We start from the raw sequence: 25256 nt of genomic DNA, 5'->3' as shown, positions 1-25256 counted from the left end.
TCTGGAGAGCTCCAAGAACTTTGCTTCTTGGTATGTGGGGCATCACCCTTCACTGTGCCACAGCTGCCTCTCTGTGCCCCCTGTAAGGACTCTGAGGGAGCCAAGGAAAAGCCCTTCATCAGTAGTGAGTGCTCAGCTGAGCACAAGCTCCAAGCTGCCCCAGCAGCTACTGTGCTTGGTGAATGCTGCTGGTGGCACTGGGCCCTCTGTGTGTTCTGGCACACCCAGATGTGGGATAGCCATGGACACCCTTGCCCCAGGACTGTTGCATACTGCTGAGTTTGCAAAGGAAGGGTGCTGGAGCCAAGGACCTGCTTACACAGAGAGCTTTCCAGCCCACTGTGCTGTGCAGGGGATTTAAGGAGGAGCAGCTTGTCAGCTCATGATGAGGAGCAGCTTTGCCTGGTGCAGTCAAGGTGTCCTGTGGACCTGGCAGCTGCATTGCCAGCTCACAAGGGACTGCCTGGATTTCAGGCCCATCGTGGGTAGAGCTGTTGACTACTTGGTTATTCTGTTGCAGCCAGTGGTTGCCTAGAACCCTTACTTCCCATGACCCAGTGGCTGCTACCAGCTTAGTGATCTTGAGACTGCTTGTTGCTGATCATATAAGCAGCTGTTCTTTTGCTGGGAACAGTCCATGTAATACAGGATTGAGGAGGTTTTGCTACAAAACTGTGCCCAAACACTTCCAAGGGGAACTGGCTCTGCACAGGGCTGACCAACTGGAGAGGGTAGAGGATCAGAAGTCACCGTTGGGGCAGGCAATGCCTTGACAGCTCTTTGTTGGCATTGGGATGAGAGTAAAGAACAAACCACAGTCTTCCTGGAAGCCTAGACACATAGAGCTTTGTGGCAGGAGAATCCTGTTTTCTTAGTCCTAAATCACTGGCCTGTGGGGCAATCATGTTTGCTTTTGATTCTGCTGCAGCAAAAATTCCACTCATGCACCATAGCTTGTCTTTTCTCAGTCAAACCATTGATGTTTCCTACCTGGACCTGCTGCCCATCCACTTTGGGCTGTCAGGGTGAGTTCTTGGACCCTGAGACTGCTGCAGAACCTATGGCTGAATGCTCAGCTGCAGACTAGGGAGCTTCCTCCAGCTGGAACTTGCCTGTTTCCTGCTGTGGTGGCCAGCAAGTGGAGACTGCTAGGCCTCCAGTTGCACAAGAGCTGTCCTGCATTTCCTTAGGACAGAGGAAATCTACACAGTGCATGGTCTGTGTGTTGGACCTCTAGGAATCTGGGTCTTTCCTGAAGAGCCAGTCTGTGTGTAGGAGGTGCAAATGGACCCACCACTGCCTTTGGGTGCTGAGACCTGCTGCTTTCCTCGCAAGTGACTCCTCCATGCACGGCCCACAGTTAGTCAGTGCTGTAGAAGGCAGATGTTTTTGGCAGCCACATGGGTAACCAGGGCTCACTGGAGGCTGAGACGAACGTGCTCTGTTAGCTCATAGGTCTTTGAGATGGGTGCAGATTCTCTGCAGAGCAAATGAGCTGGAATTATCATCCAAGGCAGGGTGATACTGTCACCACCTGAGACTGCCACGTGCACCTCTTAACTGTAGGTGATCCTTTCTTTCTTTAGGGGAATATACTGCATCCCTAGGGCTGGGGCAAAGCTGTCTCTCTGCTTTCTGGGATATCTCATAATGCTTCTGTTAGCTCTGTCACCTTCTTCCTAGGGATCTCGAAGCACTTTGCCAAGATATTTGTAGCAGGGATATGGAGGCACAGGGAGGGGCCATGGCTCGGTACAGCAAGCCAATAGGCAGAGCTGGGAATAGAGCCCTGGATTCCTCTCTCAACAAGGGACTGGGATTTCTCCTGACCTGCTGTGACAGGGATGGGGTGGACTGCAGGTGAGCACAAAATGACATGGGAGTAACTTGATTTTGGAGTTGTAGTGTCTTCTGAGCTGCTAGGGCTAGAGATTGTGGAAACATTAACTATTCCTGGAGTGGCCAGGAGGAGTTTCTGGGGAGCCTGTCCCTGCTCTCTGGCTGCTGGTACCTCCAGTCCCAGCAGTGGGACACATTGGCCCAGGAGCTCTTGAACTCAAGAGTTGTTGCTTTCTTTTACAGGTCAGACTTCAGATCCAAAACCAGCTGTCCCTTCCCCACAGAAGACAGAGACTAACATGGTAAGATCCATTGGAGATAGGAGTTTGCAAGACAGCACAAAGAGAGAACAGTTCTGCCATTGCTCAGGGAGATTTCGTTCTTCTACAATCAATGAATTTTAAGATGTCTAGATAGCGGGAGCTGATAAGAGCTCCTGGGGAGGGCAGTATCAGCATAAGTCCTGCAAGGGGGAAGAATAGCCATTCCCCAGGAGTTGATGATGAACTCCAGAATAACCTCTGTGGCACTGGCTTCTTTTGCATGGTGCTTTTCTGTGCCTGGGTATAGTCACTGTCCCACTGTTCCCCTCTGCCCCGTGGGACAGGAGCCACCAGTGCCAAACTCCTGGCACAGCAGGGACACCACACAGGTTTGCTGCCTGCCAGGAGCAGCTTGGCAGTCCTTCATCCAGGCCTGACCGTGGGAGCGTCCACGTGTGTGTTGGGGACTGCCAGGCCCCAGGAGGTGCTTTGGGAGTCACTCCAGCTGTAGCTGTAGGAAAGAGGTTGTGCTGCCTTAGCTGAACATCAACCTCCTGCTTTCTGCATTTCCTCAGCTGTCAGCAAAGGCCTCCTCAGCCCAGACGTCTTCAGCTGCGCCGCCTCCCGCCCCACCAGTGGTTCCAACCACCCCTCGGAAAAACAAAGCTGCCATGTGTAAACCACTGATGCAGAACCGGGGCGTTTCCTGCAAGTTAGAAATGAAGTCCAAAGGATGTCAGACAGGTAGGAAAACAAGACATAACTGCAGGATTACAGGGCCATTTTGGAAAGGTTAGGGGCACATCCCTGCTCCAGACTGTGAATCCAGCTTGAAACGCTGCACAAAGTGTGTTTGGCACCATGCTGAGGAGTCTCTGGGCAGGTGCAGGGCACATCTGGCAGGGCTGGAGGCAGGGAGCCCATTCCCATCATCAGCAAAAGGAGAGATGCAAAGAGCACTGTAGCATGATCCTACTTCTTGTGGGACAACTCCTGTTGCTCTGGAGATTGTTATCTTGTCCAAGGGCCATCTGCTGAGCATGTTCCACTCTGTAGCTCATGCTGGGCATGTGTGTGTGGTCTCCAGGATGTGCAAGGCAACTGAACCTCTTGGCAGGGTTACATAAGAGCAGGACTTGCACTTCTGGCTAAGGCAAGCCTCCCTTGTTGCCAGGCTTGACTTGCTGCTGCTCCAGCTCTGTCCACAAATCATAGAAACTGATGGCTGGAAGGGCTGCAGTGCTGGATGGCTGGGGGCACATCAGTGTGTGGCCGGGCTGGGTGGAGGAGCTTCTGGGATCAAGCTCACTGATGTACTTTTGCTCTTATCAGAGGCTGACTGGAAGCCCCAGGTGGTTGTATTGCCAATCCCCGTCCCGATCTTCGTGCCTGTGCCTATGCATATGTACTGCCAGAAAGTACCTGTGCCTTTCTCCATGCCTGTCCCGGTAAGCAATGCATTTCATCTACTCCTGTTCTCCTGGTGTCTTGATCCTGCCTTGCTGCAGCCTCTCTTCTTCTCTGTTTATCCTCTTCTCCTGCCTCTGCTTTTGTGTCAGTCTGCTGAGTGTCAGTTTTCTGCTTGGTGTGCTGCTGTCTACAGGTGCCTGTGCCAATGTTCCTGCCCACCACCCTGGAAAGCACAGAGAAGATTGTGGAGACCATTGAGGAACTGAAAGTGAAGATCCCCTCCAATCCCCTGGAAGCTGACATCCTGGCCATGGCTGAAATGATTGCAGAGGCTGAGGAACTAGACAAGGCCTCCTCGGACCTGTGTGGTAGGTTCTGCCATGGCTTGGTCTGGCCCAACAGCTGGGATCAAGGGGGATTTGCTGGCTCTTGGAGCTAAAACACCTGCCAGGATTGCAGCTCCCCAAAGCTTCTCAAAAAAGGAAGCAGGGAATAACAATTCCTCAGCTTCTGCTGAGGAGCTACCAAAAGGGAAGAGCTGCAGCAAGGAGCGCTGTCTCCCGTTTTTTGGGGTGCCAGTCTTGTGGCACCAGTCAGGTGGCTGTTCAGGCTCTTTCCTAAAGCAACTTACTAGCTAGAAAACTAACAGTGCTGACCCTCACCCCCAGTGATGAGGGTTGTGGCTGGGAAGGTGACAAACATCCAAGGTCTGGTTGTCCAGAGAAAGCTGGGCAGTGCAGGTGTCGTGGGGCTGCTCTGAGCACAGGACTGTGCTGCACGCAGGGAGCCCAACTTCATTTCCCAGCTGTCACAGGGAAAACAGTTGGGTTTATGAACTGCTTTTGCCTTGCAGACCTGGTGAGTAACCAGAGTGCAGAGGGTCTCCTGGAGGACTGTGATCTGTTCGGACCAGCACGGGACGATGTGTTGGCTATGGCTGTCAAGATGGCAAATGTCCTCGATGAGCCGGGCCAGGATCTGGAGGCTGACTTCCCTAAGAGTAAGAGCTGGGGGAAGCAGGTGTGCAGGGCTGCTCGTGCTGCAGCAGGGTCCTCCCAGTGCCCTCAGCCAACTGTTGCCAGCAGCTCTAAGAGCTGTGTGAATTTACCTCCCCGTGCCCTCTGACTGACCAGGCCTAGGGCTGAGCCTTGCAGATGACTGCTTGCAGCAAGGGTGAGGGGACCACCACTTCTGAAGGAGTGTGTGTTTGTCTAGACTAACTTACCTGGTGAGAACATAGGTCTGCAGAGAAGGGAGAATGAGAAACTGGTTTTAACAGCACAGAGAGCAGGGCAGTGGCATTGGTGTGCTTATGGATGATGATTCCAGAGAAGGCAGCAAGGCAAGAGACCTGGACAAAGCATGACATCCTGGAAATGGTAGAATTGCTGAATGTCCATTACCAGGCAGAAGGTGGAAGAGGAGGCAGGGACTCACAGGAGCACAGCAGTGCTGGGCAGGGTGGTAGCAACAAAGGATAGAATTGAGGTGCCTGTGCCAGACTGTCCACAGTACTGGCCTGGTACAAGGGCATTGGGAATGTTCCTCAGCTTTGAAAAACAAGCAAACAAAAAACTGTCAAAGGGGAAAAATGTGGGGCTCTGGTTATTCAGAGAGAGCTTAGCATCATCTACCAGAAACATATTTCCTTTGTTGTGCTGTGGCTAAAGTTCATACGAGACAGTGGTGGAGGGTGTGAAGTGTCCTTGCTTCATCTTGCTGTATGTAAAACACTTGCCAGCACAGGGGACAGGATGAGAAGTCTCAACTGAGCCCTTCTGCCTGTGTTTCCTTTCAGACCCTCTAGACATCAACCCCAGTGTGGACTTCCTCTTTGACTGTGGGCTGGTGGGACCAGATGATGTGTCCACAGAGCAAGATCTGCCTCGAGCTGTCCGAAAGGTGAGCTCTCTGTGGGTGCTGCCTGCTTAAAGCTCTTTGGGCTTGGAGCTGCTATCTGGGATGTAGGAGGTGAAATGTGCCAGAGGCTTTGGTGTGCTGGGGAGGTTGTACCCTCTCCCCTCTGAACGTGCTTGGTTTGTGGGCCACTCCTTGAATGAAAATACTTTGGAGGAGCTTTGAATGCTACGGGTCATGTGAGAGCTGGTCTCATTCCTGTGGCCATCATAACTAATGGGCCTTGTTGGCTTGGCTGTCAGCAGAAGGGTGCCTGCTGGCATGGGCACAGGCACACTGGGAGTCACACACTGCAGTCACAGGTCTGAGGGGTGGCCACAACTCTTGCACCTGTCCCAGGTAGGTGCCCAGTCTCACAGTACACCTCTCTGCAGGGGCAGAAGCGCCTGGTGCTCTCTGAAAGCTGTTCCCGGGACTCAATGAGCAGCCAACCCAGCTGTACAGTCCTGAACTACTCATATGGAGTGAACGCCTGGAAGTCCTGGGTGCAAGCCAAGTATGCAGGAGGAGAGACCAGCAAGGGAGAGGAGCTGCGCTTTGGCCGTAAGTGCCTTGTGTGGATGCAGTGGAGTGGCAGAGACCTCCCAGAAGCTGGATCTCAGGGTGCTGAGGTGCTCCTGACCTTGCAGGCTGTTGTCTGAGGCTGCTGTGCTTGTCTCCGCAGCCAAACCCATGAGGATCAAGGAGGACATCTTAGCCTGCTCAGCAGCTGAGCTCAATTATGGCCTGGCCCAGTTTGTCAAGGAGATAACACGGCCCAACGGGGAGCGCTATGAACCCGACAGCATCTATTACCTTTGCCTTGGCATCCAGCAGGTGAGGGAGGCCTTGCTGCCCTCCACAGACAGACTTGGGGGTCAGAACTGGTAGGGGGAGCTTTTACCCTTCATTCTGCTTCCTGGGGATCCAGAGAGGCTTACTGGACTCACCTTCATTGCCTCATCCCAGGACAGCAGCCCACCTGGTTTGGCCTTTGTTTCCAAGCCCAGAGTGTAGGGTGTCAGCTGTTTCCCAGCCTTACACCCTTCTTGCACATCCTTGAGGAGGGCTGGGAGATCTCCCCAAATTCATTCCCTTCTTCACTGCCAAGTCTCCTGTGTCATGCCCCAAGGTTTTCCTTGCAACTCTCAGAAGTGTCTGCCCTGCAGCTCTGGTGGCACAAGGAAGGGTGCTCTGCATGTGTGCCCTGGGCTCTCTGGGAAGGGTTTGCATTCCAGGTGCTGCTGTGTTTCTCTTGACTGTGTGTTCTGTCCTTTCTAGTACCTGCTCGAGAACAATCGTATGGTGAATATATTTACAGACCTTTACTACCTGACCTTCGTGCAGGAGCTGAACAAGTCCCTGAGCGGCTGGCAACCCACAGTCTTACCAAATAGTACGTGTCTTCTGAGTACCCTCAGTCACCACACATACCCAGTTTGTGCTCCTAGCCTGGGATCCTCTGGTCTGATTGTGTTCCCCCAGCCTCAACCCTCTTTCTTGGCATAGGCAGCACAGTCCCGCTGTGTCTTGGGGTCAGGCTGACCCAAACTGACAGCAGGGCCAGTGTGGTTTACACCTCAGCAGCTTCTGTAGCCCACAGCATAGCTGGGTGCAGAGCACACATGCTTTCTTTCCTGGGACAGTTTGAATCTTTGCAACACTTCACAGTGATGTCTCCACCCTTTGGCAAAGAGGATGCCAACCCAGGGGGCAGACTGGTACATATCTTTGTGTTGCCAGCACATCGGTGAGCCCTGCACACTGTGCTAAGCCTTGGCCAAGGTCACTGTGCTGCTGCCTTTGTGAATGGACTTAGAGCTCTGCAGAGGCTTTTCATGATGCTGTGTTCTGAGGTGCCTTCCCTGCTGTGTCTTGTCAGTCAAAGATCCAGCCTCACCCCTGCATATTGGCTGTCCCAGGCAGAGGCATTTGGCTCAAGATCTGTGTATTTAGGCAGGAGCTGGTTGTGTCTCTCCTGCCTGCTGCTTTTCCTTCATCTCTCACTGAGTGTAGTGGAGCACTGACCTAGGGATCGCTTTATGACCATCTATAGTGATGGGCAATTAGAATTAATTTGAGTTCTTGTCTGGGGTTTGGCTGTGATCTGGGGTGGCTTGTGGCAGAGCCAGCATCTAGTTCTGCTGATGGCTCTGGAGAAGTAACCTTATGGAAAAAAAGATGTTGTGAAGTGTCAGTCTTTCACAGATTTCTGGGCAGGATGAAGGAATTGCCGTAAGGCTGCTGTTGATGTGACTCGATTCTTCCTCTGTGTGTTGCAGACACTGTTTTCTCCCGTGTCGAGGAGGAGCACCTCTGGGAGTGCAAACAGCTGGGTGTTTACTCACCCTTTGTGCTGCTGAACACCCTCATGTTCTTTAACACTAAGTTCTTCGGGCTGCAGACAGCAGAGGAGCACATGCAGCTCTCCTTCACCAACGTGGTGCGCCAGTCCCGCAAGTGCACCACTGCCCGTGGCGTGACAAAGGTGGTGAGCATCCGCTACTACGCTCCTGCCAAGCAGAAGAAAAGCCGAGGTAGGGCCTGAGGGAACATCTCTGTCCCTCCCCCTGCTTCCCCTGTTGGGATACAGCCATGATCCAGCTCTCTTCCCCCTCTGCAGATGGTGGCTCTGGAAAACGGAAGCGTGAGGAGGAGGTACCGATGTTGGAGCAGCGAGAGAACAGGATGAACCCTCTCCGATGCCCAGTCAAGTTCTATGAGTTCTATCTCTCCAAATGGTGAGGCTTTCTCTGGAGAAGGGACATGTGCCATTTTGGGGCCACCACTCAGTTTTAGTGGGACCATGTGGAGTGACTGCTGCTCTCCAAATGTTTGTACATGAACTTGAAGCCTTGCACAAGGTCTGTGCTGCATGTGTAGACCACGGTTGAGAAAATGCTTCTCTCTGGCCTCTTCCACTTCTTGCCTTTCTCCAGACTGGCAGGATTGTGCCATATGAGTCCAGGTGCTTGGGTGGTTAGGGGTTTTGGTCCTGAGCAAGGAGCTGCAGGCTCAGTTTGTGTCGTTATCCTCCTGAGTGATGAGAGGCTGTGGCAAGCCTTCAGCCCCCCTTGCTAACCATGACAGCAGGCCAGGCTGGCTGAGCCCCTGAAGCTGAGAACCCCCAGGTCTGACCTTGCTCTCTCTTTGCAGCCCCGAGAGTCTGCGGAACCGCAACGATGTGTTCTACCTGCAGCCCGAGCGGTCGTGCATCGCCGAGTCCCCGCTGTGGTACTCGGTGATCCCCATGGACCGCAGCATGATGGAGAGCATGCTGAACCGCATCCTGGCCGTCAGGGAGATCTACGAGGAGCACAGTCGGCTCAGCAGCCTGGAGGATGACATGGACTAAGAGCGAGGTGCTGCTGGGCTGGCTGCGCTCCAGCCCTGGACACCCCATCTTCCTGCCTCCCGCTGCAGGGCAGGGGCCGTGCAGCACGGGAGGGGATGGTGCTGCAGCAGTGCTGTCCCTTCATCATTACCAGACTTGGACATCCCATCCTGCTTGTTACAGGCCTCCCTTACATATGTGGCCCTCATGCTCAGCTCTGCCTCCTCCTTTTGGCTGCTGGGTGAACCATCTTTCCCAGGGCCAGTTCCCATGGCACAGGGGTGGCAGAGTCCCTGGGGCACCTGCCCTCACCTTTGTCCCCCTACCCCCAGCCCTGCCACTCCCCCCCTCCTCCCCTGCCCCAGGGCAGGAATCTCACAAGGCAGCAGTGCACCATCAGACCAGTGGCCCCAAAACTTTTACTTCCCTCTTCCTTCATCATTCCCTCATGAGGCTGCAGGTGGTATGGCAGGAACAGTAGCTCTGCTGCTGGGGCAGGATTGTGGTTTCAAGCCAGTGGGGATGGACCACAGGCTACCAGAGAGCCGTAGGGTCAGGGGGAGGGCTTTTTCCCAGGTGTGGGAGAGGTTTAGGTTGGCTTCAGGGAGTGGAGGGAGCTGGCACTGGAACATGAGAGAGAGCCTTGCCATGGGGACACCTCCCTCATGTGCAGCTGAGATGTCTCTCTCAATTAGGTCAGTGTTTCATGAGTTGTCTGAAAACTGATGGAGATGGGTCTGGGTCAGTGCTGCCCCTCTTTCCCCACTGTCCCCTGTCCTGATGTAGGTCCCCTCCCCCATGCAAGGTGCCATCAATGGGAACCTCTGCTCCAGCCAGGGGCTTGGGCAGCTGCTGGCAGAAACAGGGAGCTCTGCCTGGTCTCCCCCTCCCTTCCAAAGCAGCAGGCTGCCACTGCCTTGCCCAGAGCAAGTCTGGCTCCAGCTGTGCCACTCCCTGCTGCCTCCTGCCCCTCCTCGTGTTCTGGTCAGTTTTATTGAGCTGTACATGGGTCTCCTGTTGAGCCTGTATATATTGTTCTGGGCCCTGGCCCGGGGCCATCTGTTCTCTGTGTCCATGTGGAGAGTGAGCCACTCACCAGTCTTGTTGTAGTGATGCCAGGGCAGTAGGAACTAACCCTGTGTCTCTGGAAACCATTCATTTCAAATAAAGATGTGGAAAACTTTTGGCAGCCCCTAGTTTCCCACCCTGGGCGGGGTGAGCATTGCAGGATAGCATGGCCAATGTCCCTCTGCTGCTGTACACCACACTCCTGTCTGTCCCTGCCTGCGCTGCCTGCACTTCCTACCTTGCCAGCTTGGGCATGTTGGGATGGCCCCTGACCCAGTGCCCTCTGGCGCCAGCCTGGCATGCCCTGCCTGTCCCTGCCCTACTTCACCTGACCTGTCACCTGCCCACAGGGCTGCAGCCCAACCCAACCCAACCCAACCCAGCAGTGGCCGTGCCCTGGCCATGCAGTGTGTCTGTAGGATGGACCAGTCAGAGAGCAATGCCATGTGGGCAGAGCAGGAGTCAAGGGAGGTGCAGTGAGTGTTTATTTGCTCCCCCATCCCAGCTTTACTCTCAGCCCTGCTGCTCCCAGGGGTGCTGGGAGCAGCTGAGCCATGTGCCCAGGGCCATGTCCAATTCTCGTGCTGGCCACGGGATCCATGCCACAGGCCTGGCAGGGCCTGGAGACTGAACCACCACTGTGGCCACTAGTGCATCCCCCATCCCTGACCATCCCAGCAGGCCATGTTCACACTGCCAGGTCTGCCGCTCGCATCTCCCCGTGGGACCCACCAGCCACCCCTAGCCACGCTCCCGCCTTCTTCAGGGGTGCCAGGCTGTGGGGGGATCTGCCAGCAGCCAGGGGGCTGCCAACCCTGGGCAGGGTGACATGGGCACTGCGGGGCCCTAAAGGGCCACTGGGAGTGGTTATGATGTGGGACTTGGGGCCTGGCCCCTGCCGGCACTTGGTGAGACCCAGGTAGTAGATCTCCACCAGGTTGAGCAGCAGGGACACGCAGGCCACCCCCAGCATGAAGAGGATGAAGATGGTCTTCTCAGTGGGCCGGGAGATGTAGCAGTTGACAGTGTTGGGGCAGGGCCAGCGGCTGCAGGTGTAGAGGGGCTTCAGCTGGAACCCGTACAAGGTGTACTGGCCCACAATGAAGGCCACTTCCAAGAGAGCCTTGAAGACAACGTTGCAGATGTACGTCCTCAGGATGGCCCCCCGCATGCAGACCCGTCCCCGTGTGTCCCCTGCAGGGAGCTGGGGCTGCCTGGGGCGCGGCCGCCTGGCCCCGCTGCCGGCCCGCGCTGCCACTTGCTGCTGTGCCTTCTCCTCCAGATGTACCAGGTGCAGGATGTGGCCCAGGTACACAAGGCTGGGGGTGGAGACAAAGATGATCTGCAGGACCCAGAAGCGGAGATGGGAGATGGGGAAGGTGCTGTCATAGCAGGCATTCTGGCAGCCGGGCTGCTGCGTGTCGCAGGAGAAGCCAGACAGCTCGTCACCCCAGACCCGCTCAGCGGCTGCCCCCAGCACCAGGATGCGGAAGACGAAGAGGACGGTGAGCCAGACCTTCCCCACCACTGTGGAGTGCTCCTGGGCATTCTCCAGCAGCCGCCCCAGCAGGCTCCAGTCCCCCATGGCACACGCTGCCCTGCAAGACAGCCGCCCTCCAGACACAGCCACCCCATAGCCCACCACACCGCCACCCCATCCCCCAGATGGGCAGGAGTACACAGACCCAACCCAAGGCTGTCCCTGCAGTGTCCCCATCCCAAGGGACCCCCTAACCCATCACAAGGAAGGCAACGGGAGCAAAGGCCTCCAGCAGAAATCTGGGAGCACCAAGGGGATCCCTGGGGACTCCTCACCGTAGGTGGGTGTGTGGGGCAGAGCCCAGTGCTCCCGCGCCGTCGGCTCCTGGGATGCAGGATGCTGCGAGGCCCCTTCCCAGCTGGTCCCCAGCTCCTCAGTGGGTGCGGACAGGTCTGCCTGGCTTCCTCTGTCCGCTCACCCAACAGCAGGCGTGGGGTTATTGGGGCACGAGGCAGCTGCGTGCCCCATTGGCTTTCATTGTGACTGGCACATGGAACAGCCACTGGGGAAACCTTTTCCCTCTATTTTTGGTCTGGGTACTTTTCTAAATATATTTGGGGCTGCAGGGGCTGGTGCTGGGGGAGCACAAGCCCTTGGACACTGCTCAATGCCACCCAGGGGTCACTGCTCCTGAAAGTTATCTGCCAGGGCACCACAGCCCCAGCTCAGCCCGGGCACTGCAGTCTCCACAGCCCCTGGTGCCACCCACAAGGGCTTGGGTGCAGGAGTGGGCACCCCACACTGGCACCCCAGCTCCCGGCATGCCCCGGCCAGAGCAGAAAGGAGGGAGGCAGCACCTGAGAATGGAGATTTAATGGCCCGAGATGCTCTCCTGGCCATCTAGGAGAGCCCGAGTGGTGCCTGAGGAATGCTATCCTTGGGACAGGGACAGCAACAAGGCCGTGGGGTGACTGTGGGGCAGGGTCCCCCACAGTGCTGGCCCTAGCAGGCAGAGCAGCGGTCACCCTTCTCCTGCAGCCCAGAGTTGCGGCGCAGCATGTCCTTGAGGGAACCGTCCTGCTCTGTCAGCAGCTGGTTGATCTCATTCTGCTTGTACTCGGAGGAATGCTTGTGCCCATAGAAGGAGCTCTTCCCCGAAGAGGGGTTGGAGTTGTGCCGGCTCCGGCGGGCACAGGCCCGCACCACCAGGTAGACCAGCTCTGCCATATTGAGGACGATGCAGATGCTGGAGGTGACCAGCATGAAGACAGTGAAGATGGTCTTCTCAGTGGGCCGGGAGATGAAGCAGTCAACAGTGTTGGGGCAGGGATAAGCCTCGCACTTGACCAGCCGCATCATCTGGTAGCCCGGGTAGAGCATGTAGAAGATGTACATGAACACAGCCTCGAAGAGCAGCCTGAAGACCACGCTGCAGACGTACGTCCACCACAGCGAACCCGAGATGCGCATCTTGTGCTTCTTCACCTCTTCCATGTGCTTGGCATCCCCGTGCCCCGTCAGCAGCAGCAGCTTCTTCTCCTGGTGCTGCTGGTAGGCCACGTGCATGGCTACGAGAAGGGCCGGTGTGGTGACAAGGATGAGCTGCAGGGCCCACAGACGGATGTGGGAGATGGGGAAGAAGTGGTCGTAGCAGACGCTGTTGCAGCCAGGCTGCTGGGTGTTGCAGGTGAAGGCGGATTTCTCATCCCCCCAGACACTCTCAGCTGCCACCACCAGCACCATTATCCGGAAGATGAAGATGACGGAGAGCCAGATGCGGCCGATGGCAGTGGAATGGCGGTTCACCCCGCTCAGGACCGTGTAGAGCCCGGCCCAGTTCATTGTTTCTCACGTCTGCAGGAGAGAGCGGGGAGAGACGGTGTTAGGAGCAGGAAGGGCCCCTGGCTGAGAGCCACCATGTCCTGGCCCCGGTGGCAGCAACCCTTGGAGCAACTGGCAACAGCCCTGGGAGCAACTGGCTGTCACAGCCCTGGCAGGTGGACAGCAGGATGGACAGAGAGCAGGATGGCAGAGTGGCTCCTGCTGCTGACAGGGCTCAAGGCAGCATTTTGACCAGACCAGGCAGGAGACCGTCTGGCCCTGCAGTGCCAGCTGCTCCTGCCCTGCCACCCCACGCTGGTACAGGGATCCTAACCCACAGCTGCCACCGAGGATGGCGGTGAAGATCCCACACTTCCACAGGGACCCCCAGTCTGCACCCAGTGCTGCGTTCTTAGGCTAGGAATGGACCCAAGGAGCTCCATGGGCTCCTCTGCACCAGCACATCCCTTCCCTTGTCACCCCACTCCCTGTGGGAGCAGGGCCAGGGAACCCCCTATGCAGCCACACATTGTCACCCTCCCAGAACCATCCCTGCCTGGGGAGCATGAAGTGACCCCGCACTCCAAGCACAGATCCCTGCCCCACCAGAGCCTCCCACTGGCACTGAGCAGCCCCGGGAGCTGCTTCCCTCCCCAGCATGAGGCGGCGGGACTGGAACGTGCCCTCCAGCCACCCCTGGTGTGTAGAGTCACGTCAACGCGTACCTGCTGGTGAGAAAGGGTCCTCGCAAGCTGCCCCCAGTGGCCCCTCTAAGGTCTCATGCCTCCCGCAGGAGAGCTCTGCTCCGCCTGCCCTCGTCTCTCTCTGCCACTGCCCTGCACTGGAAGTCATATGCTGCTTTATAAACTATTTACATACAATGGGGCCTTTATTGGCCCCTGAACAACACACTTTAGCATTCAGATCTAACGCCCTGACTTCCGCCCACCCTGGCCCAACAAAGTGCCTGTGTGCTGCATTCTCTCTGCTCAGCCCCGCACCCACTCCCACCTCCCCACCACACCCCGACCACAGGGTGCCCATGGCACAGACCACGCCACAGACATCTCTGGGCTGTGCTGGCGACCCAGGCTGTCTGGAGGTCCCTTCCCTTCCCCAGGATGCACAGCAGAGCCCAGTCGCGTGCCCATCCCGCATGGACAGCACAGGGCTGTGACTGGAGCAGGGGTCTGGCACTGAGCACTCCGTGGGCACCCGTGGGACTGGGTGCTGCTGCTGTGAGTCCTGCTGTGCCCTCAAGGCTCTGCTGCCGGGGGGTTGGTGCTGACAGCAACGGCTGTGAGGGCATTGGAACTGCCCTGCATGTGCCCTGTCCTGTTGGGGACATGGGAAAGAGTCTGCTGGAGTGACGCAGGCTGTGTGCTGGAAGAGGCTGCCCTCAGTGCTGAGCACTGTAGGGGCTCTGCTTCTCTTCCAAGATGGGCCCACTGACACTGTTCTACTGTTTGGACATGCTGGTGGGGGCAACAGTCCCTGTGCTCACACCCCACCCCATGCCCCTCAGGGTTGGTGTCCCAGCCACACCACCACACTGTGTCCCATTCCTGCAGAGATGGGGCCACGTCCCTTGGGGTTTGTCGCCAGCCTCCGGTGTGGGGCAGCACATCCAGTAAACCCTGACAGCTGGGGGCTGCAGGTTGGTAGGGCAACAGTGCCATCCCAAATGCCACCTCCTCCCCTCTGCCCGGGGTGTGAGTGCCTGGAGCTGTGCAAACAGTAGCACGCAAAGAACCTCCAGCAAAACTATGGGGAGGGCAACCAATGCCCACACTCTGCCCCTTGCCCAGCTCCCCCCATTGGGGCCAGCACCACCAGCTCTGCCCTCCTTGGCCCATGGCCGAGCCCCTCTGTGACTCCCCACCCTGGCCCCTGTGGTGCTGCCCAGCTGGGGGGTATGTAGCCACCACCCCCTCCCCGCCAGTAGTACTGTGCCCTCCGGCTTCTCACCTCAGCACCAGGAGAAACAAAGTTCTGGGGATTGCAGCAGACTCACGCTGCAACAAAGCCCTGGACTTTATACTGCCCTCCAGCACTTCACCCACCCCCCTCCCAAACAGCCTTGCTTTCCAGGACTTGCTCTGCCTGGCCCTGCCAAGTAAACACTGCAGGTGTGTCCAGCCTGGACTCACCCTCACCAGCACCAACCATGGAGCTGAGCATCCCCCCAGCTGAGCATCCCCTGGGGACAACTCAGGGGTCACTGCAGCACCGAGGCAGGGCCAGCCCCCCCCCAAGGATGGTCCTGTGGGAGCTCTCTGGTCCTCCTGGCCACACTCCCCCTACTTCAAGCATCCTCTCTGCCACATTCCCTGCAGGCCAGGCACATATACCATGCCAGAGCCCTGCTCGCCATTCCAGGAGACAACTCTGGGTACTCCCAGCTCCCAGGACAAATTGATCTGCTTTCGCAGGGTACCATCTGGTCCCTGGGGAGCCACCAATACCCAGATTTAATGTTTACAACTGCAGCCGACAAAGGCAAACAGCCTGTAAACGATTAACCCAACCGACCCGCTTCAAGGTCCCGCCGCCCAGCACCCTGCGCGGGACACGGCGACCCTGCCCCTCATGCTGGGGCCCTGGGTGGGCTTCAGGAGCCTGTGCTGCACCCCATCCCCTGCGTGAGGGTGACAGCGGTGCCGGCATCCCCCGCACGAGGACGGCAGGGTGGCACCGTGGGGCGGCCGAGGGGAGACAAGTGATGTCCCCCCAGCGGGGCGGGGGGCGGTGGGCAGTGGGCAGGGAGGTGCCGGGGGGGCCGGGGGCACGGGGTGGGTGGGGCCGCAATCTCGGCCTCTGATAAACCGCCGACGGCTGAGTCAGTCAGAGCCCGGCGGGGAGCGGGAGCCGCCGTTTCGCGGCACCGCCCTGGCCCCGGGGCACGCCGAGGGACCGGGGGGGCCCTCACTGAGGGGGCGTACTGGGGGGTGACGGGGGGCAGACTTGGGCGGGGAATGTGGAGAAGGGGCTAGTGGGGCCAGGCTGGGAGGATCAGGCTCGGTGGGGGGCACGGGGGAGGTGTCGACGGGGACGGACTGGTGGGCACTGGAGGATTTGTGGGACGGGCTAAGTGGGACGAAGCACAAGGAGTCTCCTGGAGGCGGGTTGGGGCGGGTGGGGGAGCACTGGGAGCCAGGCTGGGGGTCACTGGGGGGCACTGGGAGCCAAGCTGGGGATCACTGCGGGTCACTGGAAGTCACTGGGAGCCAGGCTATGGGTCACTAGGGGCCTCCGGGGGGCTACTGGAAGCCAAGTAGGGGGCAGTGGGGGCACTGGGAGCCAGGCGAGGGTCCCTGGGGGGTCCGGGCAGTGCGGGAGGGGGGTGGTCGCCGGCGGTGGCACCAGGTGGCGCTGCGGGGCCGGGCCGGGGGCGAAGGGGCCGCACCTGCCCGCGGCAGCACCCGGCGGGGCTCAGCGTGGGAATCCTTCTGAAAATATAATAAAATTAGAGAAAGAAAACAGAAAAGAGGGAGGAGGAGCCCGGGGCGTTGCTGTCCAGCCCGGTGCCCGCCCTCTGTCTTGGCCGGGAGTTGGTGGGAGGACCAGGAGCCCCAGGGATGGGCGGGAGCACGGGCAGCCCCCTCGCCTGTTTGCCGTAGGTAAAGCTGTTGTGCAAGAGCCAGCGGTCAGGAACAGGCTGTACTAAGCAGCCGTGGCCGACGCTGCCTCCAGTACGCAGAAAACTACCCCATCCACGACCACGCGGACCGGAAACGCTCTCTTTGTTAATGACGTTAATTGTGAACTTAATTAGGCGTCTGAAGTTGCAGCGAAGAGGTCAAAGACGTGGGCTCGTCGAACACAGAGAAGCTGATGAGATGGGCAGGACCGAGCCAACATCCGGATGGCGGGACCAGGGTGACGCAGACATTGGCACACTGCTGGGGTCAGAGATCTTGCAGCCCAGCAGTTTCACTGGTATGATGGAGGAAATCAAGCTCAACCATCACTGAAACACCTCTGCTGTCAGGAGGAAAAGAACAGGCTTTCAGAGTCCCCTTTCCCCAGCCATCCTGCCCTGGGAAGGGTTGGCCCTATGAATAGCTCAGCCTCATCACTGGGTGACCACTGCAGTGCAGAGGCCTCTAGGCTTCCAGTCTTGGACTGACAGCAGCACAGGCATCCCTGGATCCAGGCTGCTGCTCTCAGAGAGACAAAACCCTCTGGTCTGAGTCAACTGCCAGGAAGGTCACTGGCAGTGGGTGAGCACAGAAATCCTTTGTGCTGCTGCAGCACGGGGCAGAGGGGGTTGCAGTATACGACGTAACAGCTTGTCCTGACTGCCTGTGAGTCTGCTGTCCTGTGTCCTGGGTGCATCAGGGGTGAGGGGAACAGGACCAGGATGTTGCCCCAGTGATGCTACTGTGCAGAGCAGCATCCTTTCCCTCCTGCTGACTGTGGATCCTGGAGCAGCCAGGGGCCATGCGCGGGTTGTTCATCCCCTCACCATAGCCGGGACACCTTTGCAGTTGAGTTCTCTTACTTCTTTTTGCAGCACTAAATATGTCCCCTGAAGCAGAGGATGTCCCACAATTGTCACACAGATGTTAACTGCACATGCCCTCTGGGATACAGTGTCCCTTGGGCTTTGCCCGGTCTCCAAAGAAAAGCTCTTGATGGTCAAGGACACCCTGGACAGATGGCAGCCTCGGGACTTTTGCAAAGGCAAACATAATAGCAACCCGTGTTGTCTGTCACCAGCTTGCCTTGGGGTCCCAGCTGGGTTGGCCATGCTGGCATGTGTGGTTGCAGACAGCAGGGGCCACGCAAGGATGAGGAGAGGGGACAGGAGGGCAGAGCAAACCCCTAATTTGGGGCAGAAAGGTATCACCCCTTCAAGAGGGCACTAGGCACCACAGAATGGGCAGCTGGTGGTGTCACCAGGATGGGCCTCTGGCCACCAGGCAGGGCTGACCCCGCTGTTCACCCCGCAGCAAGGTGGCTGCTGTTGGAGCTGTGCTGTGGAGCACCTGCATTTCCATGGAAACCTCTCCCCATGGTCTGATGTTGGTCACTAAACAGGGGCAACTAGTGGCTGCAATGGAGGGCCTTGGTTTTGCAGTCCTGGGGCTGCTGGGTGGGTTGGGCCAGAGGGGTCAGTGGTTGGGGCAACTCTGAATAGGGCTGTGGGTCACAGTTCAGGGTGGTTCATGGGTGGGCAGTTTCCCTCACCCAGAGAGCAGGGGCAACTCTGCCTGTTGGCATGGAAAAGCCCAGGGGAAGGCATCCCCCTGCCCTGGGCAAGAGCCCCATCAGCCCATTGGAGTCCCCTTGGCTCTATTGCAACGTGTCCCAGGCATTCCACAGCATCCCTGCCCCTGACAGCACAGCATGGCATGCTGCCTGCCTATGGCACTTTTCCCACACTCTTCATCTGCCCCATGGCAAGGGACCTGCCTCAATCCCAGACTAATGCCCCCAGGCCATGCCCACCCTGCTGCACCTCCAGCACACAGGGCACAGGGTGGCAGGGGGTGCAGGACCTCCACAATGGGCAGCACCAGTGGTCATAGGGGGGTCCAGCACAGGGTCTGGAGCACGGTGCTGAACAGGGTGATGTGCCAGTGGCACAGCAGCGCCAAGGGTACCCCGGGAGAGCAGAGCAGAGCTCCTCACCCAGCTCCCCGCACAGCCCGTCCCCCTGCCTGCCCCCGGCTCCCCTGGCTCGGGGCCTCGGCCCTGGCTCCACTGTCTGCACGCTGCCTGGAGGCGATTCGGCCCCCCCTCCCCGTGCCTGGTTTCCATGGCAACTCCAGTTGAAATTACATTAAAAAGAAATGAAACCAGCAGCTTTTCTGTTTGGCAAGTAGGGGGAGGGGAGCTCCCCAGCAAGACTGGGGAGGAGGTGCGAAGGTTGGAGGGAGGGGGCTGTGGCACAGATGAGATCCCACATGGGGCCCCTGTGCTGGCGGTGGGGGCAGCAGGGTGGGGATATGGGGTGACACTCCCCCCTCTGTGGCACTTGGTGTTGGCAATTCTGGATCGTATTGTGCTGGCTTAATGTGTGCTGAACTGGGGGTCCAGCACCTCAACATGGGTAGGTGATACCGGGATCTTCCTGCTGCCTCCGTGGGGTGGGTGCCGGGGACATGGAGACCATCCAGACCCTCTGCCAGCAGGCACAGCCATGGCTGGGATGGCTCTAAGCCAGCACAGGGTACCCCACCCAGCCTGGGAGTCCCTGGCCCTTGCACACTCCAAGAAGAGGCAAGACACACCGCTATTAAAAATATCACTTCTGTTTTATTTGGAATTTGTTACTCTGCGCGGGTGACAGGGTATAAATACATTCTCCAACGAGCATCCTCACCCTCAGCCCTGTGCGGGGCGGGGGCTGGGGCAGGGTGCAGGGCTGTGGATGCTCTGGCCCCAGGCAGCAGGGCCAGCAGGGCCATCGATGGGCTGGCCCCAGGCAGCAGGGCCAGCAGGGCCAGCCGGCACCGGTGCGTCACGGCCGCCAGCATGGGCAGCGTCTGCCAGCCGGACCGTCTTGCACAGGGACAAGATATGGTGTCCCCACAAGGACCTGTCCCTTTCTCCTGCCTCCCCAGGTGCCAGTGCTCATCGTGGGGGGCTGAGACTGGGGTGCCCCACGTGGGATCCCATGTTGCTTCTTCTCCATGCCCGACTGCACCAAAGCCACTCGCCTTGAGCCACATGAGTGGTTCAGTGGCCACATCAGCCCAGTGGGTGCCCCAGCCCTGGCACAGGTGCTCCCAGCACCATGCAGGCTGCATCACCCCCAAAGTCCCTGCCTAGGCATCTATCCCAGCTGCACGTCCCAGATGCCAGAGCTGGGGTCACCCCATGGTGGGGTAAAGGCCCCAGTGGAAGTAACATGGGAGGCAGAGTCGATGTTGGAAAGCAGCTCACTCTGCTCCTGTCACCCCACCCCTGACACAAGCTGCAAACCACTGCTTTTGGGCAGCGGCACGGGCAGGGAGGGCACAGCACGTCCCTGGGGCAGTGGTGAAGGGATGTGGGATGCTCCTGGGGGAGCAGGGCAGGCCTGGGGCAGTGCTCCTGGGTTCATGGGGGTGAACAGACATTGCTCAGAGCAGGTGATGCCCACGTGGGGCAGTGGGTGGCACTTGGCCAGTGGTGGCAGTGGAGGGACCGGGGCGGAGGTGCTCGCAGGCAGGCCGTTGGATAGGCTATTTGGCTGAGATAGGTGGGCACGGGTGACAGAGGAGGGAAAATATCAAAAAATACAAAAGAGCGCGGCCCCGCAGCGCAGGAGGCACTGCCCTGCCTGGTGCCCACCCACGGCAGGCGGGCACCATGGGGGGCCGGCACCGTGCGCACACGCTGGCTTCTAACTGGCTTTTTATTTTATATCAAGAACACTTGGTTTTAAAATCTTTACAAAGGACAAAACGCGGCGACTCCGTTAGTGTGTAAAGAACTAAAGATCTGCTTTAAAAAACGTCTCTGCAAAGAGAAATGACTGACACAAAAGAGATTCTCTGCAGCGCAAAGAGGGGCAGAGGTGCCAAGTCTCCAGCCCAGGGCCCCACTCCCAGGGTCCCTGAGCCCCGGCACCGGCCCCAGCGCCTGCACCCAGCACACGGCCAGGTCCCCATTCCCTCTGCCTATAGCACCATGGCCCAGGGCCACTTCTCAGCACAGTGAAGAAGCCTTTTCCAGGGCTGCCAAGCTGCCTGGGGATGCCTGGGCACTGGCCGAGAGGGATGCCCAGTCCCACTCCTCGTCAGTCCCAGGGTGCTCAGTGGGCTTAGCGCTGGGGATGTGATCGCCCCACTGGGAGGCACAGCCACAGCACGGGGAGCCCCATGGCCATTGACAGGGGTTACACTGCGTCCCCCCTGCACCGCACTGGCGTCCCGGGGCAACCCGTGGGGCCCTGAGGCCAGGAGAGTCAAAGCACTTCTCAAAAGTTAGATAGGAACAAAAGAAAGCGCCGGGGCCACACCGGGACCCCACAGGTCTCTGGGCTGGGAGCTGCCCGTCCGTGGGTGCTGCCCCTCCGTCCGGGGGCTCTGCCGGCCCCGCCGCTCCCTCTGCCAGTGTCTGCTGCGTGTGTGTGCGTGCGTGCATGCGTGTGCGCCGGCGGCGGGCAGCTATACCCTGGTGGTGGAGTGTGAGTGCGGGAGCCCCGTGCTGTTGAAGCCGGCAGTGAAGGTGTTGTAGGGGTGCAGGGTCTGCAGCCCCACCAGCGAGTTGGGGATCATGGTGATGGTGTTGGGGGTCATAAGCGGGATGTCGTCCGGCGAGCGGCGCAAGGTGAGGGTGTAGTCGGGCAGAGCAGCCAGGCGCAGGGTGTCGTGGGACGGCACAGCTTCGCACTCGTGGTGCCCCTGGCTCACCTGCAAGGAGGGCATCTCCTCATCAGGTGCGTGGGCGATGTCGTTGGCGGCGCCACGCTGGGGGCTGGGCTGCCGGTGTGTGTCCTGCCGGCGCTTGTCCTTGCGGTAGTAGAGGGCGGCGAAGGCCAGCACATTGAGGAAGAGGAGGGAGGCGCCCACGGCGATGGTGACGCTCAGTTCAGTGGAGTAGTCACGGGGGCTCTCGAGCAGGGTGCCCGCCTCTTGCTCTGGGCTCCACTTCTCCTTCCCGTTCTCGCTGTTGTAGGCGGGGGAGATGGCGGGGCGCTTGGTGGTCCAGATCTTGCTGTTGGGCCGGCGGGTGATGTGGGAGTTCTGCGTGGTGTCAGGTGGTGGCACTTTGGTGGTGGTGGAGGTGTAGTGGAACATATCGTGCAGGTTGTACAGGTGGGGAACCAGGTGCTTCCAGAAAGCCACCTTGGTGGCCCGGTAGTGGTCACGTACCCGTGGCTTCAGCCCAATGTGCAGGTACAGCTGGTCGCGGGGGTTGTACTTGGACCAGGCAACCTCCTCAAAGCGATTGGCCTTGGTGTGGATGAACTTGGTGTCCTGGGGGACGGGCTTGTTGGGGTCCCTGTGAAACACAGGCAGAAAAGAACTAGCACTGGGAAAAGCCAAAGATGCAAGGAGGGAAAGCTGGGTGCAGAGATGGAGGCTGGGGACGCCTTTGCCAGTGGTGGCACAGGGTGTGCTGGCAAAAGGTCCTGCATGGGGCAGCACCCCAACCCTGGGTCAAGCCTCACCCATGACAGCCACAGCCAACCAGCCTCCCCACCCCTGTGTTCGGCTGGGTCCTGTCCCAGAGAGTGCCCATGCTCTAAGCTTCTTGCTTTGTGGTTGAGGCCATGACCCCAGTGAAGGTGCAGCACACAGAACTCTGGGCTCAGAGGGTTCAGTGTCCCACATCAGGTATGACAACCCCCCCGTCACCACAGCACGGTCTTGAGGGGTACAGCTGCAGTGACTGCAGACCCCCAAGGCACAGCACCCATCCCCACTCACCCTGTCTTGGCAAAGTTGGTCCAGTAGGTCATCACCACGGCGCTGAGCATGACGTCGTTCTTGGAGAAGTTGCAGGGAAAGAGGTCTGTGGGGCCAATCATGGGGATCCCAAACACGTAAGGCACCTCATCCCCGTGGGCTGCGTCCGACCACGCAGGTTTCATCAGGCTCTGGCAGTGGTGGTAGAAGGCGTAGAAGTAGGTGGGGGAACCGTAGCGGGCGTGCAGGTCAGCTGTCACCACTGATGGCTCTACCCACTGGTGGTCAGTGAAGAGGGCCACCAGAGTCTTGCGACGTGTCTCGGGGTTGTCCCGGTCGGCCCAGTCTGTGTACATGAACTTAATGGTCTCCCTCAAGGTGTCCTTGCCCTCTGGGTATCCGTACAGGTTGTCCACAAAGTTTGAGACTGAGTAGTCAAAGTCACTGCCCGAGACGCCATCCTCAGGGTCCACCACACCCTCCACGAACTTCAGCCCCTCACCCTGGTTGACCCCCAGCATGATATCATAGTTGAGGAACTCGCCCTGCTCCATCAGGATCTCTGGGTCATCCGGGATCACATCCCCGTCAATGACCGGCCCGAAGGCCACATGGTAGCGAGCCGGCTGGATGTCTTGCTCTACCAGCTCCTTGGCACTCTTCTGCCGCAGGCAGTCCACCATGTCCACCGTGTCCAGCACATTGCAGCCCACCTTGTCAGCCAGCATGCTGGTGTACTTCACGGGCTGGTAGTTCACCGCCCAGCTGGAGAGTGCGGAGCCGCTCTGGATGATGGCCCTCTGGAAGAGACCTGCAATACAGGCAAGGAGTGGAGGAAGCTCTAAGCAGGGTTCCAACACCCCAGCGCTGCAGCGCAGGATGCAGCGTGGAGAAGGCATTGATGCTCTTGTATCCCTGCAAGGACCCAGCACTTCAGCCCACACCTGGCCTTGACCTGGGCTTTGCTGCTGAGCCAGGCTCACACAGGGGTTCAGCTCAGGGCCACTGCGAGGGTGGCAGGGTGAAAGCTGGGCATGCAAGTGGGGGGGTGCTCCTGGCAGCAAGCAAGGGCTCCTGTGCTCCCTGAGGATCCCATTGCAGGGGATGGCCCAGTATCTTTGGTGGATGGAGAAGAGGAGCCATGGCTGCATCACAGCCTGGCCTTGCTGAGCAGCCCGTGCCGCCCCAGCCACCCCAAGGACATGTTGCCCAAGCCCCCGAGGGGCACACACTGTCCCTGGTTCAGCACCATCCTCCAGCCCAGGTTGGCACCTGCTTCACTGAGCAGCCAGGCTGCGGGCTGGCAGCAGTGGGAGGGTTAATGCCTGCTCGAGGGCACTTAACCCTGCGTGTCCCACCCCAGTGCTTTGTCAGAGTCCCCCTCGACCCCCTCCCTGCTGCTTCCTGCCCAGCTGGGGCTGCTCAGTGCCAATCCGGCCCTGCAGGAGCACGCTGCCAGATGCACAAAGAGGGCCTTTCTGCCACCAGGAACACAGAGGGAGTGGACTTTCGCCCTGGAAAACGAGGCCACAAAGGCCCTGGCCCAGGCAGAGAAATGCGTGGCTTCGCTCCAGTCCCATGTCAATGGTGCTTGTGCTCAGAATACAAAGGGTGGTGAGGAAGCAGAGCCTCCGGGGCTGTGAAAAGCAGCCAGTCCAGGGTGCACCCCAGGGTCCCTACTCTCCGACCAGCTCTCTTCTGCACCCCAAGTGCTGCCTGCACCCCTGCCAGACCCCTGCACTTGCTCACCACAGGGGACTGTTTAAGGTGATCCCTGAATGGTGCTGGCACAACACTGTGCTGGTCTTGGGGCTGTCCCCAGCACCCTGAAGCGCAGAGAACCTCTCTGCAACCAGGGCTGTGCTGCTCTGCAGGGAAACAGGCACCTTCCCGCAACAGAAGTGTTCAGAGGCTCCTGGCTCCTGGCCACCATGTCCATAGCTCTTGTCTGCACGCACAGCTCTTGCTCTGCCAAGTACCTGACGTACAGTCCCATGCACTGGGACAAAGAGAAGTCACAAGCTCTGTTTGTCACCTCCCAGTGCCCTAGAAAGCCATAGTCAGCCTACAGGCTGGAGACTGGCCATGGGTTTGCTTGCTCTGCGCCATCATCCACGTGCCAAGGAGCCAGGATGGGGTATCCTGGCTCTCAGGAGATGCTGTCCCAGCAGCAGCCATACTGTCCCTGCCAGCAGCATCACTTCCCAGACAGACCCCCTAGGCTGGGCTATGCCCCTGCCTGGGGAAGTATGGGGCAGCTGATGTCAGCAGCACCTGGTCATGTCCCTGATGGAGTTCCTTTACTGTGTCTCTCCATGGCCATGTCCTGACCCAGGAGGACCCAGGAGTCTGCAAGAGTTCAGACTCATCACATCCTCCCCCTCCATGCCAGCACCTGGCTGAAGCCCCACAAGCACCCTGGGCCTCTCCAGCCTTCTGGGGCCCAGGTAAGTTCTGCATTTTGGTCACTGGTGTGGAATCCACCTGCCTGCAAGGGCTGAGGCTGGCAGAGAAGATGTGGATCTCCCAGGCAGCCAGACACTGTGCTGTACCAAGCCTCCAGTGTCTGCCTCTTGCAGCACCTGGTAGAGCAGGCATAAATCAGCAGCTTCATTAATCGCTTTTGATCGCTATGAGTTTTATTTTGATGCAATAAAAACAAGCCCACCTGGTCTGCAGACTGCATCTTAGCACGGCTCCCCTGCCGTGTTCCAGAGCCAGCTACCTGTCCTTGGGGAGACGGGTGCTCTGGCACAGAGGGTTTTTGAGGTAATTTTAGGGCCATTTGGTTTTATGAG

At 58.7% G+C, this 25256-nt stretch overlaps 4 protein-coding genes and 1 long non-coding RNA gene across 14 annotated transcripts in view; 2 read left to right on the top strand and 3 right to left on the bottom strand.

Moving 5' to 3' along the window:
- ZMYM3 (zinc finger MYM-type containing 3) overlaps nucleotides 1-9926 on the top strand; it is a 32501-nt gene extending 22575 nt beyond the window's left edge. For 4 of the 5 annotated variants that reach the window (XM_027663276.1, XM_027663278.1, XM_027663275.1 and 1 more), the window contains 12 exons: nucleotides 2083-2141; nucleotides 2678-2846; nucleotides 3435-3550; nucleotides 3706-3880; nucleotides 4366-4512; nucleotides 5311-5414; nucleotides 5804-5972; nucleotides 6094-6245; nucleotides 6690-6804; nucleotides 7691-7945; nucleotides 8032-8149; nucleotides 8565-9926. In XM_027663276.1, coding sequence (XP_027519077.1) covers nucleotides 2083-2141; nucleotides 2678-2846; nucleotides 3435-3550; nucleotides 3706-3880; nucleotides 4366-4512; nucleotides 5311-5414; nucleotides 5804-5972; nucleotides 6094-6245; nucleotides 6690-6804; nucleotides 7691-7945; nucleotides 8032-8149; nucleotides 8565-8763 — 1778 coding nt within the window. In that variant the 3' untranslated portion in view covers nucleotides 8764-9926. Of the gene's footprint in view, nucleotides 1-2082; nucleotides 2142-2677; nucleotides 2847-3434; nucleotides 3551-3705; nucleotides 3881-4365; nucleotides 4513-5310; nucleotides 5415-5803; nucleotides 5973-6093; nucleotides 6246-6689; nucleotides 6805-7690; nucleotides 7946-8012; nucleotides 8150-8564 lie in introns of all 5 variants that reach the window. The other variant, XR_003530878.1, reaches the window with a different exon arrangement.
- Nucleotides 9927-10272: 346 nt separating this feature from the next.
- LOC113956565 (gap junction alpha-3 protein-like) lies at nucleotides 10273-12254 on the bottom strand. Its single transcript, XM_027663283.1, has 2 exons — nucleotides 12148-12254; nucleotides 10273-11408 (listed from the first exon to the last, which is right to left on the bottom strand). The coding sequence occupies exon 2, from the start codon at nucleotides 11393-11395 to the stop codon at nucleotides 10499-10501; it is 897 nt and encodes a 298-aa protein (XP_027519084.1). The 5' UTR covers nucleotides 11396-11408; nucleotides 12148-12254; the 3' UTR covers nucleotides 10273-10498.
- GJB1 (gap junction protein beta 1) lies at nucleotides 12149-15206 on the bottom strand. Of its 3 annotated transcripts, none has more exons than XM_027663286.1 (3): nucleotides 15080-15206; nucleotides 13837-13952; nucleotides 12149-13144 (listed from the first exon to the last, which is right to left on the bottom strand). In XM_027663286.1, exon 3 carries the CDS (start codon nucleotides 13130-13132, stop codon nucleotides 12293-12295), a length of 840 nt encoding a protein of 279 aa, XP_027519087.1. In that variant the 5' UTR covers nucleotides 13133-13144; nucleotides 13837-13952; nucleotides 15080-15206; the 3' UTR covers nucleotides 12149-12292. The 3 variants fall into 3 exon arrangements, with proteins under 3 accessions (XP_027519087.1, XP_027519086.1, XP_027519085.1); XM_027663285.1 differs by having other exon boundaries at nucleotides 12149-13147; nucleotides 13844-13952; XM_027663284.1 differs by lacking the exon at nucleotides 13837-13952 and having other exon boundaries at nucleotides 15080-15202.
- Nucleotides 15207-15636: 430 nt separating this feature from the next.
- LOC113956570 lies at nucleotides 15637-18918 on the top strand. The gene is made up of 2 exons (XR_003530880.1): nucleotides 15637-15859; nucleotides 16887-18918. It is a non-coding gene; the product is annotated as an uncharacterized LOC113956570 (long non-coding RNA).
- Nucleotides 18919-19353: 435 nt separating this feature from the next.
- Nucleotides 19354-25256, bottom strand: part of NLGN3 (neuroligin 3) — a 40169-nt gene continuing 34266 nt past the window's right edge. For all 4 annotated transcript variants that reach the window (XM_027663249.1, XM_027663248.1, XM_027663250.1 and 1 more), the window contains 2 exons: nucleotides 22480-23269; nucleotides 19354-22051 (listed from right to left, as the gene is read on the bottom strand). In XM_027663249.1, the coding sequence (XP_027519050.1) occupies nucleotides 21214-22051; nucleotides 22480-23269 (1628 nt within the window). In that variant the 3' untranslated portion in view covers nucleotides 19354-21213. The remainder of the gene's footprint in view (nucleotides 22052-22479; nucleotides 23270-25256) is intronic.

This window comes from Corapipo altera, unplaced genomic scaffold, assembly GCF_003945725.1.
Source record: "Corapipo altera isolate COAL_440 unplaced genomic scaffold, ASM394572v1 107b, whole genome shotgun sequence".
NCBI lineage: Eukaryota > Metazoa > Chordata > Aves > Passeriformes > Pipridae > Corapipo > Corapipo altera.
Note: the sequence above shows the minus strand (reverse complement) of the source record. Positions and strands in the feature narration are given on the sequence as shown.